The sequence below is a fragment of the Zootoca vivipara genome, chromosome 2 (genome assembly GCF_965207765.1).
Source record: "Zootoca vivipara chromosome 2, rZooViv2.hap1.1, whole genome shotgun sequence".
Classification (NCBI taxonomy): Eukaryota; Metazoa; Chordata; class Lepidosauria; order Squamata; family Lacertidae; genus Zootoca; species Zootoca vivipara.
Window position 1 is genome coordinate 52,727,318 of NC_142584.1, and position 20,159 is coordinate 52,747,476.

A 20,159-nucleotide genomic window follows, 5' to 3' on the forward strand; every position below is an offset into this window, starting at 1 on the left:
TGATGAAGCCCTTCCAACAAATAGATTTAGTCTTTGGAATTGTTATAAAATATAGAAGCAGCAGTCTCTGTTGAAGATAGTTTTATTTCTTGTGGACATTCATAGAGGGAAAATGTAGAATATTATCCTCTGTTGTTTGCACTGATACTTTATTGATTACCTTGATGACTGCTTGCTATATTACGTAGATAAACCTCACCTATTGGGGCGGGGCGGGGCAGTTATGCTGAAGGAAATAGGCTGACATTCTTGAAAGTAGCCGGCAAAAGAGAAACAGAATTCTGCAGTTGGCTGACAAAAGAGGACATTGAATGACAGGGTTCAAAGAAGTATGCTGTTTCTTTTGAGAAAGTCAATTCTGCTTCACAAGCTAATGCTAGGTGTCCAGTCCAACCCTACCCCAATGTGTATTTGCAGACAGATATTGTTGAAACAACATCATTCTCCATAAGGCTCTCACAAGGAAACAGACATTGTAAAAAGCTGTCCCTAAACTAAGGGGTGTGCGTGTGTGCGGTACAGAACAATAAATACTGTGTGTTGTTTTGCTCTTAACTGGCTGTTTGTTTGCATTTACTCAATGTTTTTCAGTAAATAATCTGGTTTTTGTAGATTTCTAGTCAGCACCTGTGGATTTATGGTATTGCCAGTGTGTTAGTGGACTCTAATGTAGGGTTACCAGACGTCCCCGGGGACAGTCCCCAGATTTGCAAATCTCTCCCCAGGAAATGTGGCAGCGGCAGCCTCAGCAGCCCAGAGCCAGCCTGGTAGCGCAGTTGGCTCTGGCTGGCTTCAGGAGCTGCTTGCTGCCGTGGCGTCCGCCATTTTTCCTCACCGGACGTTCCCATATGTGTTGCACACAAGACACATCATATGGGGACTTCCGGGAGGCAAACTGGTGGGCACCACGGCAGCGAGCAGCAAGCAGCTCCTGAAGCCAGCCAGAGCCAACTGTGCTACCAGGCTGGCTCTGGGCTGCTGACTGCTGCTGCTGCTACCACTGCTGTAGGCAGTGGTGAAGGGGAACTGGTGACATCCGGCGGTAAAGATCTCCTGCCCCATTCCCCCTTTGTTTTCACTGATCGGGGGAGGCTCGGGAGTTGCAGGTGGGCGGCTGTTGCACAGTTGTTTAAAAACTATGTGCATTTATGTTTCACAGGGTGCAAAAGGGCTTTGCACCTTTATACAATATGCATGTATGCTTGGGCCCAGGATCTTTTGCCTCACCATCCCCACTATTGACTCCCTGTTGCTACTCAGCTTCAAAAAAAAAAAAGTGTCCCCAGATTCATGGAAAAAAACTGGTAACCATACTCTAATGTGAAATTCCATTGTTGTATGACCACACACTTCCTCTCTTTTTTGAGGCATTTGAGCAGGGTGAGGCAACTGTCTTTTTAGGTTCATGAACAGAAGGAGGATCTTGTTATTCCTGTCCATCCTGTCAGTGCACTGCAAGCAAAGTGCCCTCTCTTCAAAAATGGTTTTAGAACATCCAGAAAAAAAGAGAAAAGCCTATGTTTACTTCTGTTCTTTAAGCTGGATATTGTTACAAACTTTTTCTTTCTTGAGATTTGAGCCCGTTGCACCTATAAAATGTTGTCTAGGGGATCTCTCTTTCTCAAAACGGGCAGGCAAATAACTGCGGAGAAAGAGGCGGCGGCTAGTGATATTGCAGGGAATCTGAAGGAGAAGCCCTCCTGCACAAAGCAGTGACCTCCTTGGGCATTTGCGTGGAAGAATTGCGCATCATACCCGATTTGAATCCATTCCTCAATGGCGGCTAGACATGCGTTTAACCCGCTTACTCGCCCATGAGCGTTGCAGGACTCCATCCCTCGGATGCTCTGAGTGGGACTCCCAGACTCCTATGCAAACCCAGACCCTACTTCGCCGCATCCGCCCGGATCGACCACAGCGCAGGCGCCCACGTTGCTGCTCCGACTCTCCCCTGTAGAGGGCGCGGGAGAGCAACAGTTTTTTAAATCATCGACTTTAAAAAAAGAAAATGAAAAGATCCCTGGTCACGTGACGTGCCCGAATCCGCCTGCGCTTCCTTTCTGGGCGAGGGCGGTGCTCGCCTTCTCCCGGCGGCGTTGGCTGCTTTCCGCCAGGGGTCACGTGGTGAGGTCTTAGGCCCCTCCTCTCAGCTGCTGGGCTTTGGGGCGGTGGGGCTGTGCTTGCCGCGGGGGCTGCTGGGTAATCCGACTCCAGAGAGGGAAAGAGAAGGGAGGCGGCGGCGGCTGAGACTGGCGTCGTAGGGGAGGCCCTGACACCGCCGCCCTCTCGCGTTTCAGCGCAGCCCCGGCTCGGCGGCCTCCAGACATGGAGCGGCGGGGGAGCCGGAGATGGAACTCCGCCTCCGCGCCTTTCTCTCCGCGGTGATCTCCCTCGGCCTGCCCCTCCTCTCGCCTGTGGCGGCGGCGGCGGCTGCTTCTTCTGGGGCCTTCCTGGCTCTCCTCACGCCCGCCCGGCGGTGGCGGCAACCGAGAAATGGTCGGGGTATAGCGAAGGAGCCAGCGGAGGTGAGTAGCCGGGAGCCTCGGGGCTGAGCTGGCGCCGCTCTCGGTGGCACTTGGGCTGGGGCGAGGCAAGGTAAGGTAGGCCCCGCTCCCCCCCCCCCAAGGTAGCGGGAAGAACGAGCCCTTCCCGGGGGATGGATGAGACGGCCCCTCCCTCCTCGCTGCCGAGGGCAACAGGCTCTTATTACAGCCCCGTCCCAGAAACCCCCCCCCCAAATAGAAAGCGTCGAAAGTCGCCTCAGGATGTATCTCCCCCGCTCTTTTCCTCTTCTTCCGGGAGGGGTGGTGGTGGTGGATGGGTAGGCATTTTCTGCTTCCGCTCCTCCCTCTCTACTTGAATGGGCTTCCTTTCTTCGCTTCTCCCACGCCCCGGATTTGTCCCGTCCTCCCTCCTTCGAAATTCAGGGGAGCTCCACTTCCTTGGATCCCTTTCCTAATCTGTCGCTTGTACTTCATCCTTAAGCGAGGCATCCCCAGAATGACTGCTAGCATCGGGATAGACACACCTGGTTACTAGCGCTTCTCTCTCTCTCTCTCTCTCCACCCCCCCCCCCCGCCATCCACATATATATGCCGTATCACATAAATGCACGCGCGTGAGGGCTTCTGATGATACATTGTATACATTGTGTGTTCGAAGGAAGGAAGCAGAGATGTGATGGCACTGCCTTTCTTTCCCAAAAGTGCCAGTAGCTTGAGATAAATGTGCATCTGAGATCGTTCTCGGATGATTTTGCTAACTAGACCACCACCACCTCCTCTATTGCAATAGTTGGGTTTTAATCCCACTCACTCTAGTGATTAAGGTCAGCAGTTTGCTCAGTTTGTTATGTTGTTGAAATACTGAGTAGCTCTTAAGACAGATGAGGCAAAGCGATTGTAGCTCTGTAGATTGTTTTGTAGTGAGTTTTCTGGCAGATCCTATCTTTTGATTCAAAAACTATTAAGTCAGCAGAGGTTCCTCTAAAAGTGATAAGGGGATTTCACCATCTCTTTTGTTACTGTACCCAAAGCTGCAGTAGTCTCACCATTTGAAGGAAGGACTGTCTTGATCTCTGTTACCCCACACAGAATCTGAATTTGAAATGTCTTCTCCAGTGTACAATGGATAAGATACCTCTTAACTATATAACTATTAACTCTTAACTGTAATACTGAGGGCAGGTTTACATAATACAAGTTCTGTATTTGTGGGACATCCCAACTGTCCTTAAGAATGAGTATTAACAAATACAACATGTGAATTGGGTAATTGTGAACAGAGCAGTCCTTCCGCAAAGGTCTACTATCACTGGAACTCCTGCTGGCACAGTTCATGTGTTGTGTTGTTCTCAATATGTACACCTGAGTAAGAACAATCATAATTACTTGTGCAAAAAAAGTATTTAAATTGCTTGTATACAAGTATGGAATTGTAGCTATAGTTTGGATGGGATCCAGAAAGCCTTAGATGATACAGCTCTGGGCCAGCAGTGTTGATAGAAGAGGCTTTCAGTTGTGTTGATCTCTTTCTAGACAGAAATGAGATGTTAGACTTACTTCCTTATCAGTTGAAAGAGCTTGACTCTGGAAAATGTGAAAAAGAAACATTTTACAATTTACTATATTCCCTTAAGGAATCAGGACAGTATCCCCGCACTGTGATTTGAAATGTATGGTGTTGAGAGTGAGAGGAACGAAAGTCATTCAGCAAAAAGTAGTCCAAGGAAAATATTGCTCAGACAAGTATCATACTTCTTTCCTTTGTTTATTACTGTGCCTCTTACCTTCAGCAAATGACTGTTGTTTATCAGGCTGATAATTTAATGGGGACATTTGGATTTAAATCTGTTGAATCCTATTGAAGATAATAGGATTAAGCTAGTTTAAATTTAAATACTTTGCTTTAAGTGACGGTGAGTTCATAACCTAAGCACCACAATTTGTTTGGACTAAATTTTCTATATATCACAAAATTAAGGCTAAAGAGCCTCTTAGCTTACTCTGTATGCACTTGAATATTACTATGGGATGTACCAGAACAGAAGTTTAACAAAGACTCCACCAATACTTATGCGATTACACTGTTTATTGTCAATAAAGTTATGATTTCCTCCTGACTTAAATCTTGTCCCAAAGCTGCTGTAGCCACAAGTGGGGGCTGGTTTCTAGTTTAAGCTCTTAAGCCCATATGTTTTTCTCTCTGCACACAATAGCCTCTAGGGTGGAGCAAATTTAAATTTGGCCTTCAACACAGGGGCAAAGGGGTTGCAAGTCCAAATCGCCCCCTCCTTAAAGATATCATGGAACATATATAGGTTTATGTTTTTTACCTGAATGGAACTTAAGTTTATTCACCCTCATCTTCTCTATCACTGACCTCAGACAAATAGAGAGATGACACTGCTTCACCTGGAGTTGATGGTTGTCGTCAGTATATTGATAACCAGGTCAGGTGGCCAGCACCAGTTGATGTAGGTTTTCTGGATAATTTTGAATTAGAAAACTATTTCTCCTCTCCTTACATATAATGTGTGTGATTTTTAATTTGCAAAGTATATATGCTTTCTAGGGGAAATGACCTGGAATTAGTTAAATTGCAGTTTAACTGGTATGCAGCAGGGAATCCATTTAGTGATTTTATCCTCATCTTCAGTTCTAAACTGATGGTATGGTGAACTAAAACCTGTCCTTAGATCTTTGTCAAATGCATTTTTTGGGAGACAGGGAGTTGTCTCGGTTAGGCTAAAAATTGGATGAAGGGTCTATATACTTCCTGACAGGAGATCCCTGCCAGTGTGTGTGTGTTGCTTTGTTCTCACTGTTTAGTTATTCTAAGGCAGATTGCAGTCATTGTAATTTTAAAATATGTGACTTCCCAGTAGCAAGTGGCAAGCCCATGAAGAGGTCAGTGAATAGACATAGGCATCCCTAGTCCAGTTCCAACATTTTATGTCCTGGAGCACCCTGGTTCTCATAATATTTCCCATAGAGTGTACCCTGCCCTTTTATGATTGTCTGTGCAAGGCACTCTATTCACTGACACTATAATAATCAAAAGTATTTATCTTCTGTTTAAAGAATCAGGTTATCCTAGTTTGAACATGCAACTAACAATGAACTATATGCGTAATCAACAGCTGTTTCCCATTTAGTAATGTTTGGATATGCTAATGACATGAACTGCCACTATTAAAGTGTTTAAATAATATCCTAATAAATACCAAACTAATACAAAATTTCTGACATGAGCTTGGGCCAGAAACCATGGTGCAGCAAATATAGTGGGATTCTGCTGACAGTAAGACTTTCCAGTGGGATTCTGCTGACAGTAAGACTGTCATCAGAGGGAAAGGGAGGGAAACCTCCCTCTGTTTCCCCCCTCCCAAAAAAGATTGCTCTAGAGCAGGGGCGTCCAACTCCCAAAAGACTGCGATCTACTCACAGAATAAAAAACTGGCAGTGATCTACCCCATTTTGGGGGGCTTCGGGACAAAGTTGTTGAGCATACCCCGTTTTTGGGGGGTTGAACTCACAGTTGTTGAGCTCTTTTTAGGGAAGAAGATGTCAAAATTGAGGAAAGGACAAAACTCGCTCACCAAAAGATCGCTAAGAAAGCAATCTGCTTCACAGCGAAAAGTCCGTCTTCCGTTACAGCCATCATGCGAAAATGGAGGACAGGCCGACGGGGTGGGGCCAGATGCTCTGATGACAACACAAAGGAAAAGGAGACCGCGATCGACTGGAACCTTCCGGGGATCGACCAGTTGATCCTGGTTGACCTGTTGGACACCCCTGCTCTCTAGAGCAGGCATCCCCAAACTGCGGCCCTCCAGATGTTTTGGCCTACAACTCCCATGATCCCTAGCTAAGAGGACCAGTGGTCAGGGATGATGGGAATTGTAGTCCAAAACATCTGGAGGGCCGAAGTTTGGGGATGCCTGCTCTAGAGGATCCTCCAGTCTGTCAAGAAGGGACTGAGAGGGTCTGCCTTTGTAAATTGCAAACTGCTTATTGAGGAGTCAATGGGTAATGCAAGACCTCTTCGGGAGATGTGAAAAGGAGATCTAGGTATCAGCACTGTGAAACATGACAGGTTTGATAAGGTCTGGCCCTATTTTATAAGTTATATGAATAACTGTAGATCCTCACCTGCATCCACTGCACCATATGACAGTGTGGCGTTACATGGATATGAAATTACCTATGCATTGTTTTGCTTAGTGATCATTGTATTGTAACAGGAAAATATATTTTGCATTTGTATATACATTACCTTTTAAACCACACTGTGTTTGAATTGTTTTATTTTTTAAAAACCTTTAATACAGTGATTCTCAAATGGTGTGGCATTTGACATCAAGTATAGTGGGAAGCTCTTTATGGTCCAGCTCCTTATGAGAGCTGGACCATAAAGAAGGCTGATCGCCGAAGAATTGATACTTTTGAATTATGGTGCTGGAGGAGACTCTTGAGAGTCCCATGGACTGCAAGAAGATCAAACCTATCCATTCTGAAGGAAATGAGCCCTGAGTGCTCACTGGAAGGACAGATCCTAAAGCTGAGGCTCCAATACTTTGGCCACCTCATGAGAAGAGAAGACTCCCTGGAAAAGACCCTGATGTTGGGAAAGATTGAGGGCACAAGGAGAAGGGGACGACAGAGGACGAGATGGTAGGACAGTGTTCTCGAAGCTATGAACATGAGTTTGACCAAACTGCGGGAGGCAGTGGAAGACAGGGAGTGCCTGGTGTGCTCTGGACCATGGGGTCACGAAGAGTCGGACACGACTAAACGACTCAACAACAACAACAAATAGTGGGAAGATTCAATCAAATAAACATTTAAACATTTCAGTGTAGTATAGTACCATAATAATATTTTTTAATTTTCAGACTATGGATAATTTTTTTCCAAAATGAGAGCAAGAATATTGAGGACAATCCTAGTTGTCTTTTATAATTATATTTTGGGAGTTATTCAAGTTCTCATGTAGCTGCATTGCTTTACAATTTCTGGATGTCCCACAATCATATTATAAAATAGTTGTATTCTGTGTTATAAATCAAACACTGCTAGGAGTTGTTTCTTATAAATAAAAAATTTGGTGTGGCACGAGCAAATTTTCTCTGGTACAGAGAAAAAAGTTTGAGAACCACTGCTTTAATAAATACCTTTTGGGGGTGAAATTACTTTCCTCCCAGTATCACTGATTGAAGTCTAACTGTCAGCTGAGCAATACCACTGGATACAATCCACTGTGAATATAAAACTTCGGCAAAGGCTGCCTCCATGATTCTGAAAAGCTGGTACCTATTTATATCCTTCTCATATTTTACATAGTGAATATATATAATAGCTCACATAGTCCTATATATAAAAGAGACTTTTTGTCTATTGTTGAAGCAGTATTGAATATATGCTTCCCCTCCTTATTCTGCTTTCAGATAAGATAGCAATATTGGCAAGTAGGAAGGAATAACGTTGTGGTGAAGTGGTGAAGTGTTGTTTGTCAACAACTGGAATGTGTTCATGTAGTCATGGTTTGTTGCTCAGTCTTAGATTGATGAAGAATTTTTCCTTCAGGTCAAAGTGGTTTGATGAAAAGCCTGCTTAATTTATGCTTTGCTTTTGCATTTTATTGCAGTAACAAGTATGGTTTGCTAGAAGACATCTGCTGGTATGATTAAATCTTTTGAGTCAATAGGCATGTTCTATTTGGCACAGACCATAGATATCATGCTATGGGAGGTGCATAAGCTGCATACTTATAAATGGGGGAAAGAAATGCAGCCACTTAGGCAGAAATGGATTGAGGAATTGAGGGATTTGTATAAGATTTACTGGGTAATCTGTAAAGAAGTGGAAGTAAGGCAATGTTTATACCAGCCTTCTGAATTACCCCTCAAAGTTACTAGCCTGCAAATAAATAAATAACCAACCTACCAGCCTGCCTTGTACTTACTTACAAGAGGAGTTGGTAGAGGAGAGGGATCTTGCTAGCCTTTCTTATGAGTGTAAGGTAGGTGAGGAAAACATTTGAAATGAAGCTGACTACTGTATTGGAGGGCACACACAATGTTCTCTGCCTTGTTCACTCCTCACCTGGATTCTGTGCCAGATGTGCAGAAAGGGGCTTCACTGCCTGGTTGCTGAGCACAGAAGGCTTGTCAGTAAAGGCATGGGTCCCTGTGTCCCTTCATCAGCTCATTATGTTCCTTTGTTGAGCCACACAAGGAACAAAGCACTCTTCTGTGTGTGTCCAGAACAGAAGCTTAGCGGACTATCATAGCAACCCAACCTTCCACTGACAGCCTCCTTGATTTCAGTTCTAGGTGAGGAGGAGGCAAAGTGCCCTCCTATACAACAACATAAAACGGAGCAGAGTGCCAGAAGAAGCAGGGGTGTGTGTGTGTGTGCACGCACACACACGCACACACAAAATAAATAGGTACTGCTCTGGCGGGAAGGTAAACGGCGTTTCTGTGTGCTGCTCTGGTTCGCCAGAAGTGGCTTAGTCATGCTGGCCACATGACCCGGAAAAACTGTCTGCGGACAAACATCGGCTCCCTTGGCCAATAAAATGAGATGAGCGCTGCAACCCCAGAGTCGTCCGTGACTGGACCTAATGGTCAGGGGTCCCTTTACCCTTTACCTAATTATGGAAATAAGACAATTCATTAGGAACTGTCAGAGCTATGTACTTGGGCATGTAAAAGCGTGTCCCACAGAAACTCTGCATGGTACAGTAATCATTCTGCTGTAACTACAAGAACTAAGAGTGATATCTAAGTAAGTCATACTCAGATTAGTGCCATTGAAATCAGTGAACTTGTATAACTTAAGTACATTCTGAGTATGACTAACACTGGATATGACCCTAAATATCAAATTCTCTGGAATAATATTCAGTTTGTCTCCAAATAGTGTTGATAAGCTAATTTTTTTGTGGCTTTTGTCCTGAATACTGTAGGTCCTATGAATTAAGTGAAGCTCAAGTCATCCACTGGTATAAGGATAACTGAACAGGAAACTGTTGAAACCAAAGACAGTTTGTTTTATTTCAGTGATAGACAAAGCTGATAAAGGTTTATTAGAGCTTTCAGAATGAAAGTGGATGAAGCCAGCTTTGACTGTTGTTTTGTTGTCTTTTAGCTTGATTTTTGCTTTGTTGGTGAAACAAGGAACAGCCAGGCTAGAATAATCCTGTGTATTTTGAGTGAAGTAGAAACACTTTTGGAAATAGACCAGTGCAACTATAACTTTACTAACTTCAGTCAGCTGGGCTTATCATGATTGGGGAATCTCATAACTGCAACCAAGCAAGTTGGCAGCATTTTTATGCTTCCTCTTTGGAACAAAAAGTTTCCACTTACAGAGAAACTGTCATCTTTGATACTCTCATAATATTGAGATTTTAATTATTTTAATTTGTTAAATTGTTTAAAACAGGGCAGTTATTTGACAAAGAATGTCACGTGAAGCCATATTTTATCCTGTTATCAAATAAACTGATATTTATTAAAGTGACCGAGCTTCAGACCTGGTATTAAAGGTGAGAGAAATAAACATAACATATTATGGCATTTAATTGCAAACTAAGCCCTCATGCTCTCTGTTATTAAGTTTATTCTGCGTATTACATTCCTGGCAGTTTCAGCTGAAATACGATTTTAAAAAGCCCCCTTTATGTGCAAGATTAGAACAGCCCTGTGCCAACATCATTGCTACTAGTGAGGCAGTCTGTGACGCTGACATGAGTGCCTGTATATATCATATAGATACAGTACCTGCATTGATACAAGTTTGCTGTGCATCAGAGCCAACCATTGGATACTAAGCTAAAAGATATTACATCACTTCTTTCAAGACTTTTTAATATCTTACTGAGCAAATGTATTTGCCCTTAGCTTTCAGAAGCATATATTATATCAGAAATGATCTAAAGGCCTTCAGTTAATTAATGTTGCCTCCTAGGGTGGTGCTCATATTTTAGAAGGGAGGGTAGAACTTAGTCCTTAATAATATGCTGCTGGATTAACATTTTGTGGATTTTGTATTTTCAGTTGTTTTAGGTTTTTTCCTTGTTTTAAATTGTCTTTTACATACTTTTGTCAAGTCGCTTTGAGACTTTATTGTAAAAAGCAATTGATAAATGAAATAAATAATTTGCTCATTTTAGATTATACAAGTTTGTGTAGAAATGCATTAGCTCAGCATTTACATGGTATTTTGAAATGATTTCTTAGATCTGCTGTACTTCTGCTAACTATTTCTGGTGGTAGTTAGGTGGATAGGCATCCTGTTAAATAACAAAGAGCTAGTTATTTATAGCTGTGCTGGAGCTTATTTATCATTCATAGCCAAATATTGGCAAACATAGCTCATGTTGCACCATGTCTAGTTCACTGGCACTGAATGTGCTTTTGCTTATGAAAGCATTTAAACAACAAACCATTCAAAAGCCCTCAAGACCACTGAAATGGTGATTTCCTCTCAAGGAGATACTTCAAAACCCACTACCATTTTTAATAGAATTTTTTAATCTTGTTTTTCTAAGAGCCATATACATTGAAAGCGTGAATGAATGTATTTGTGTTTTGGGCATGAAACATGGCAGTCGGCTATACATTCATTTGATTTGAATAGCACTGTGCTATATCTCAGTGCTTTGCATCCTTTGCTACATGTGCTTTGCATCCTAAAAGTTCCAGGTTAAATCCCTGACATCTTGACATAGATCTGGGAAAGACTCCCTGAAAGTGTTAAACCCTGGAGAGCCACTGCCAGTTGGTGTGAATGGTATTGAACTACATGGACCAATGGTATCACTCAGTATAGCAATTTCCCATGTTCTTAAGAGGACAGTACTATAGTTTAGAACAGGCACCCCCAAACTTCGGCCCTTCAGATGTTTTGGACTACAGTTCCCATCTTCCCTGACCACTGGTCCTGTTAGCTAGGGATCATGGGAGTTGTAGGCCAAAACATCTGGAGAGCCGCAGTTTAGGGATGCCTGGTTTAGAACTTGGGTAATGACAGGGATGAGTAGGAGGAAATGAAACCACATCCAGAAATGGTGCTTGATCCTTCATCCTACCAATTTCCTAGTATGTGTGATGTATGTTTTTTTGTTTTTGTTTTGTCAAATGAAGGTAGAATGACTTTTAAAGATTTGGTTACAGGTAGGTAGCCGTGTTGGTCTGGATCGAAGTAAAATAAAAAAAATTCCTTCAGTAGCACCTTAAAGACCAACTAAGTATTGAACTACATTGAACTTAGTTGGTCTTTAAGGTGCTACTGAAGGAATTTTTTTTATTTTAAAGATTGATATGTAAACTTCTGCCTTTGGGCAAAATTCTAAGTGTTTCAGAATAAATGTTCTCATTGTCATAGAACATGTCAGGTATTGATAGTTGCTGGCTTCTCTTGATAGTTCTTCTGTTATTAATTCAACACCTGTAAGTCTTGTGTTGAGATGCAGGCAATAAACCTTAATATGAATGCATCAGAGTTACTATGTAAGCTACAGTATGCAATCATTTTTATTGTTTCTGTCAGTAATATTTCAGTTTTAGTTAATCATAGTTTTTGATTACTGGAATAGCAGTAAGTATGGTTAGTTTAAATAATCCAGCTTCAGAAACAACAGGTTGAAGGTAGCTTGTTCAGAATTGTTCATCAATGGTCTTCCCCACAATTTGATGTGCCAGACAACACAACAAGCTGATTAGCTATACAATGGTACCTCGACTTACAAACGACTCGACAACTGAATTTTTTGACTTACGAATGGGCGTAATGGCCGCGCGCTTGCGAATGTCTCGACACCCGGAAAAAAACCGTGGCGGTTTTAGATAGGGATTTTTCGACTTATGAATTTTTAGATAGGGTTGCTTTGACTTGTGAATCTTTCCGTTTTCAATGCATTCCTATGGGAAATCGCGTTTCCAATGGCGTTTTTTGACTTACGAATTTTTCGACTTACGAAGGTGCCTTTGGAACGGATTAAATTCGTAAGTCGAGGCACCACTGTAATTGAAAGTAAAACAAAGAAGTACAGTTTAGTTTATAATACTAACTTATGTAGATACACTGTGTTCTGTGCTTCTTAGAATTTCTTAGTTTGCAATTCTGTGTATACTTCGGAGTAAGCACAATGGAAATAAGTGGGATTTACTTCGAAGTGAATGTGTATAGGGTCATGTATATGCTGTTGCTCCCCCCTCACCTGATTCTCAACATTAATCTGGTTTTCTTAGTGAAAAATTAGTAGTTTTGAATTGCAGAATTCAATCAGGCAATCAAATAATTTGTGGCTCTTTACCTAGAACCACAGGCTTCACAGTTGCAAGTTGCTGCCTTCTCTGCTTCACTGTGTTAATTGCATGCTATTCAGGACGCACAGTTCCACCCCAACTTTAGCACCAAAATATATCAGTATCGAACCAGACCTCCCACTGCGTTGCCTTCCCACATCAAGAAATGAAAAGCCCAAATATAACCCATCTTCATGTATTTAATATCAAGTACTAGGATAACCATACTATTAAAGTTACAGTATGCAATATAGAATATTGGGACGCGGGTGGCGCTGTAGGTTAAACCACAGAGCCTAGGGCTTGCCAATCAGAAGGTCGGCGGTTTGAATCCCCGCAACGGGGTGAGCTCCTGTTGCACGGCCCCAGCTCCTGCCAACCTAGCAGTTCGAAAGCACATTGAAGTGCAAGTAGATAAATAGGTACCACAACAGCGGGAAGGTAAACAGCGTTTCCGTGTGCTGCTCTGGTTTGCCAGAAGCGGCTTTGTCATGCTGGCCACATGACCTGGAAGCTGTACGCCGGCTCCCTCGGCCAATAACGTGAGATGAGCGCCGCAACCCCAGAGTCGGTCACAACTTGACCTAATGGTCAGAGGTTCCTTTACCTTTACCTTATGCAATATAGCATACTGCAGTAAAGTACTGTATGCAATAAATCTGTTGTTGCATGTGTTGAAACTACTTCATCTTGGTTTTGAGTTATATTTGGAAGTCACCTTACTTCAGATGACTGTTTCTCATTTCTTCATTAACAATGATTTAGTCTTGCAGCTTTAAAATAAATACTGTAAGTAGAGTTTAATTTTTCAAAATCAACCTTTCAATAGATGATGGCAGTGAAAGAGTGTACCGGTATTTAACTCTGGTTTTAACACTTACTGTGTCACCTCATTTGATCTTCAGTGGTGTTTATCCTTCTACCTTCCAAGTATATTTGCCTGAGGACAAGCTTAAGGTTTGAAAAGTCACCTCCAATGTTGGTTTCTAAAGATAATTTGCTTTCTAAAGCTTTTGCTTTTGTTATAAAGCTTCTAATTTAGTAAATAACTGTTGCCATTTTGCCTGCTTAAAGGTTAATTAAAGTTACTAAGTTGTTTGCCTTTCAAATAATACTTTTTAATATAAAAGCTAAATATAGCTAGAGCAATTTCATGATTTCCTAATGCATTCTGTCATTAATATGCATAGTAATATTTCGCATTCTGGAAAAATGGTGCATTCTGTTTAAAAATGCTGGGTTGTACCCAACACTGGTATTCCGCAGACTTCCACTTGCACAACAAAGTTTTCCCCTTCTCTCCTCCTCCTTGCAGCCCTGGCATACCCTCCACATCCGCTCTAGTGGGTTGCAGTACCCTCTGGAGAATATTTTGATGGTGTGTGGGGAGGGGAGGGGAGGGGAAGTCCCATTATGTGATAATAATGCTGCACACTAAGCATTAGATATAATCCATTACTTATATTCTAGTTTATAAAGGAAGGTGTTACTGAGAAGGCAAGGGATTATACAAAATATGTAAAGTGAGATTTATTCCACTAGCTGTTAATGGTTAGGCAAGATTCTGTTTTGTGATGAACTTTTGTGAGCTTTCCAGAACCTTTGAGAGTTTACTTGGCTCAATCTGTAACAGGGAGGAGTGGATTGACTATAAATATTCTGTGAAATAAGCCATCAGACAGATTTTTCTTGTGAAGAAGCTCTTCACTGTGCCCCATCAAGTGGTTATTAGTGGCAGTTAAACTTATTGCTCTGCAAATCTTGGAGCGGGCGCATACCTATGTGTTTAGAAGATACTGCAGATTAAATAATCTCTCTTTATAAAAGGAGTGGGGAACTGAGGGCTGCATTTTCTCATGGAAGAACTTCTGGGGGCTTCATGCCACTGATGGATGAGGCCAGAGGCAAAAATGGATTGTGACTCTTGTCTTCTATAGTAGGCTACTATCCAGTCACACAAAAGTCAGAGGTTCTATACCCACCCACTCACACCCTCCATCTAGGTTACCAAGAAGCATTATTAGAAGTCAAGGGCATATTCCAGCCAGGCAGAAGCACTCAAATGTGGGTGCAGAGCAGGCCTGGGGAGGGGTGTAGACTGGGGAGAGGGACTTGCCCAGGATGAATGCCAAGGGTGAGACAGAGGCTTAGAGGGCTATATTTGGCCTCTGGGCCTACGGTTCCCCACCCACACTGTATAAGGTAAGTGAATTTCATGGAGATTCCACAACTTAACATCCTTCTGCTTATAACAGACTGACAGCCTAGGCAGAAGTCAAACTATTGTGAAAAAAGTGTTAATTGAAGTTGACCTAAGAGGTATCCAGCTTTGTGATCAGAAGTGTACTCATCTACTGAAGGTTGCAGGACTCAGGAAAGGCCCAGTATGTGACACGGGCTGCAGTGGGAGGGGGCAATGACCAAAAATTAGATGGAGGCAGGTTGCACATGGTATCGCTCTAGAGGACTTTTGGGAAAGAAAACTGGTGGCCGTTGTGAATTAACCCCCCCTTCCAAATTTGTTGTCTACCCTGCCCTCACCTTGGAAATCCAAACTAAAATTCAGCCCTAATTGAAAGTAAGGCAGTGTTCTGAACATGATACAATCTTAGTGTGACTTTGCACTCAGCACACCGCGTTCACAAACTTTCTTGTAAGTAGAATCTTATTTCTTAACTTAGATGCTTCATTGACCTTAAGGGGAATCCTTTTAGATTTATGGCTTATACAGTGGTACCTCTACTTATGAATTTAATGCGTTCCAAACGCACATTTGTAAGTAGAAAAAAATTGTAAGTTGAATCCCGTAGGAATGCATTGGGAGAAAAAATTCGTAAGTAGAAAAAATCCTATCTAAAAATTCGTAAGTAGAAAAAATCCTATCTAAACCGCATCCAAGATGGCGGACGAAGCTCCATTCGTAAGTAGAAACATTCGTAAGTAGAGGTACCACTGTATTTAGAGCAGTAGGTCAAATTAAAGCAGTGTTCTGTTATGTCAGATGTCAGTAAGCCTGTTTTATAAGGGAAACCTTCCAAGTTCTTAACCCAAAAGGATGAGAAGCTCCAATTCAGGGAGGAAGTGTAGGCATTTTTAGAGGTTGTTGTAAATTTGGAGATGTTTACTGAAATGTGTATTTAGAGTAGAAATGTCATTTTTAGGGAACCTAGAAACAGCAAAGCTGAGAGCATGCTACGGAGGATGGACACCAAGGAGGCTCTGTTGGGGACAGAAAGAAAGAAAAATGAGGTAGATCAAACGTAGATGGCAATTGTTGTATATGGGAATGTGTGTTCATAGGCTGGCTGGTGGGAGGTGATTTGAATAACCATAAAAAATAGAAAGCCGAAGTTAATAACTTGTCTAATTTGATAAAAACCTTTGATTCTCTTCTAGATCGGCCTATTTTAATTATGCAGGTAACATGATCTAAGAGTAGGAGTTCGTTTAAATAATGCTTTGTGGTTTTACATATCAAAGTAATTGCATAAGTTTTACCAGTGTCATATCTGTAAGGCAAGTTGTAGTGAGAGGCATTCCCTATCTTAAAAAGAATGCACCAGAGGGTATTAAGGGGGAGGGGGATTCAAAAGACTGTCCAGGGGACAACCCTTCATCAGTTCCTTTACCTCTGTACCATTTAGGTAATCAAATTGTTTTTGTTCATAGCAACATGAACTGTGAAGACCGGAATGCGCTGCGTATCAAAGAAAGAGAGAGGCGTAATCAAGAAATTCAGCAGGGTGAAGAAGCCTTTCCACCTAACTCTCCTCTCTTTGCTGAACCATATAAAGTTGTAAGTGCATGAGGTTTTTTAAAAATGCAGTTTTTATCTCACTCCAAATTAAAATGGTTTGAGTTTTTTTCCTGTAATACAACTTCGGTATCATATGGTTTCATTAAAATATGAAGAAATGTCATTTATATAGTGGTTCCAAGTCTTACATCCTCAAAATTCCTATGATGTAGGCTAGAGTCTACAAGAGACTTGACTGTGGAAAAGATTAAGACCTTGTGCTCTACCGGTAGATCTAGAAAAAATAAAGAAATCTCGGAGTTTTGTTGTTATGATTTGAACATTTTAAAAGTAATATTGCTGAAATATAAGATTACTAGAATTTTATGACTGCTCTGGTTTTAATACAAGGACACTGTATCAACATTTTTTTAAAAAAGAAAGAATTAAATATCTCATTACGCTAATATCAATAACTATCCACACTTGAAACCAGCTTGCAGTTGAACAGCCTAAATGTGAAATTATAGATATGATAAATGTGAATTAGAGCCTTAAAGTATTTGAACAGATAATTGTTATAAAGTACTCTTGCCTTTGTAGTAAAAGAGTAATACAGCATATTAACATTTTTGAGCTTTGTAGACAATAGTCTGTTAATTACAAGTAATTGTTAGAGCTTGATGTTTTTAGTCTAGTGTATGGTTCACTAGTTAATATTGCTAATTTGCTTTGTTCATGCAGTTAAATCTAATTTAGCCATTGTGGGTAAGATTGAAACCAAACTACAAGGAAGACTGGGTTATGAAATACTGTCAGTCTGAGAAATTTGGGTTTTGTTTTGTTTTAAATACTGACTTGTTTTTGTGAGGCTACAAAGTATCCCCGTACATCTCTCTTTCTGGCAACAGATTGGTTAAAGGTTTTTTAAGTTGTGTGTCATTTAGCTTGTGCATTTCACTAACAGTGACATATTTTCTGCATATCCCTGAATTTAAAGTTAACTTGGGCACATGTTTCCCTTCCTTCTCAATACCATATATCTTCTCTGTGTTCTTCAAGGTGTGGTTACTGGACAATCAATACCATCTAATTTTGGTCTGTGATTTTTAGTAGTTAGCGACTCATTCAAGGTGCTTGTCTCAAAGTGTGTGCTGTTTATTACAAAAAATACGTATGGTGAAGGGATTTGTGTTAATTAGTAAACGTTTGATATCAGGCAGCCTACAGAATACATTGCTATCCATGGTACGGTGGGGGTGAGGAGACCCGCTGTCTCCTTTGCCATTTGTGTGTACATCAGGTTAAAATTGTTTTCTTTCAGGAGGTGTTTGCATTATGGGCAGGGCTGGCTCTAGGTAGACCCCCGGCGGCGGCACCATGGTGCTGGCCCGCCAGGAGGGCGCCGCGAGCTGCGCCCGCTGGCCGGCCACTCCGCTGGTCCGACAACCGCGCTGTGCCCGCCCGCCGCGGCGCCGCGCAGCACTGCCTGTGGCAGCCGCGCTGCGCCCGCCCGCCCACCGCGCTGGGAAACGGGGCAGGGGGGGCGCTGGAGGGATCCGTCGCTCCACGGCGCCAGGGGCGCTTAAGACGGCCCTGATTATGGGTGCTGTTTTCTGCTCTCTTGTATTTTAATCTATGTTTTAATTTTTTTCGGTTTCATGCTTCATTAATTATTTTTGTAAGCAGCTTTGTGATACATAGTAAAAAGTGTGGTATAAATTTCTTAAATAATAATACATGAAACATGAGGGAAGGAGGGCACAATGACCTGTCTGTCTGATCTTGTTCCTCCTTCAGCCACATTACATTTAAAAATGCCACTTAAGATATCTGTAACACTGCTCTAGTATAGGCGCTTAGCCATGTTATACAGTGGAACCTCGGTTTATGAACACCTCGGTTTATGAATTTTCGGTTTATGAACACCGTGGACCCATCTGGAACGGATTAATTCATTTTCCATTACTTTCAATGGGAAAGTTCACTTCAGTTTATGAACAGACTTCCGGAACCAATTAAACCCATGCTTCAGTTTATGAACGCTTCAGTTTAAGTACTCCGCGGACCCGTCTGGAACGGATTAATCCACTTTCCATTACTTTCAATGGGAAAGTTTGCTTCAGTTTATGAACGCTTCAGTTTAAGTACTCTGCGGACCGTCTGGAATGGATTAATCCACTTTCCATTACTTTCAATGGAAAAGTTCGCTTCAGTTTATGAACGCTTCAGTTTATGAACAGACTTCCGGAACCAATTGTGTTCATAAACCGAGGTACCACTGTATATGGATTGGCCTGGGAAACGGGGGCAGTTCTAGAAGGGCTGAATTCACCTCCTTCTGAATTGACCAGTGCTGGTTTTGACTAACAGTCACTGGACAGAAAGAAAAACTGAAATCTTCCTTGCTTCTTCCATCCTTTAAAAATATTCATAGGAGTAGAAGAAGCTGAAAGAAGGGAAAGTAGTCATTTATGTTTTTAGTCTTGTTTTTTAAAAGTACCTGCATGATGGAAAGTATACAGTACAGTGTACTGAAATACTAAGTAAGAGGAGTGCAGCTTAAATTACCTGATAGGCATGTGAGTAGAGATTATAATAATAAATGAGCTTCAGTTATTTAAGAGGCTTTATTATCTATTAATCTTTATTTCTTGAGTTTTACTACTTTTAAAAGTCTGGTTGGTTTCTAAATGTGCAAAAATCAGTTTTCAAACTGTGTCTTCTAGCATAAGAAGCTTTTAGAGCAGGCACCCCCAAACTTCCGCCTTCCAGATGTTTTGGACCATAATTCCTATCATCCCTGACCACTGGTCCTGTTAGCTAGGGATCATGGGAGTTGTAGGCCAAAACATCTGGAGGGCCGCAGTTTGGGGATGCCTGTTTTAGAGCCTTTCTCATTATGCTCTCAGAGCCATACAAATCCTAAATGAATGTGACGTCTTGGGAATTCCTAAGAAAGCATCCTGAAAGCCTCTGTAAATTGAGATTTTGCCTTTTGGTCCTTTGAACAGTTACTTAGCAGAACCAGGAAAGACCCTTATATATTCTGGTTGAGAGACATGTAGAGGGACCGCTTGTCATGGCCCCTTTGTTTGGTGAATGGTAGAGTTAGAAGGAAAATCTGGTTAGGGTTTTACAGAGAATCATTTTTGCATTACTGGAATGATAAATATACAGTGGTACCTCTAGTTGTGGACTTAATCCGTTTTGGGGTGCCGTTCACACCCCGAAAAGTTTGCAACTAGAGCGCCTCTTCGAAGCATGTGTGTGGCGCAATCGAACACTTCTGCGTGTGCGTGCAGATCGCTACTACGCATGCGCAAAGCGCAGAGATCGCTCTGTGCAGAAGCGATCTCTACACTTTGCGCACGCGTGGGTGGCGAACCCGGAAGTAAACACTTCCAGGTTTGCCACGTTCGTAAGCTGAAGTCCGTAAGAAGAGCAGAACGCAACACGAGGTATGACTGTAATTGGTGATATCCAATGGTGCCAATTCACAAGCGGAACATATTTCTGCAAGAACAGTGTGACTTCTCTCCTCCTACAGCTCCCTGCATGCCCCCCCCCAAGGTCTGCTCTAGAGAGTTGAGGAACCCTCCA

At 42.1% G+C, this 20,159-nt stretch overlaps 1 protein-coding gene across 4 annotated transcripts in view; it reads left to right on the forward strand.

Annotated features, from left to right (window-relative positions):
* Positions 1-2,206: 2,206 nt before the first annotated feature.
* The window catches only part of AFF4 (ALF transcription elongation factor 4), a 56,213-nt gene continuing 38,260 nt past the window's right edge, over positions 2,207-20,159 (forward strand). Inside the window, exons 1-3 of one of the 4 annotated variants that reach the window (XM_035105382.3) lie at positions 2,207-2,525; positions 15,982-16,069; positions 16,490-16,616. In XM_035105382.3, the coding sequence (XP_034961273.2) occupies positions 16,065-16,069; positions 16,490-16,616 (132 nt within the window). In that variant the 5' untranslated portion in view covers positions 2,207-2,525; positions 15,982-16,064. Of the gene's footprint in view, positions 2,526-15,847; positions 16,070-16,489; positions 16,617-20,159 lie in introns of those variants that run through there. The other 3 variants (XM_035105383.3, XM_035105380.3, XM_035105381.3) reach the window with 3 other exon arrangements.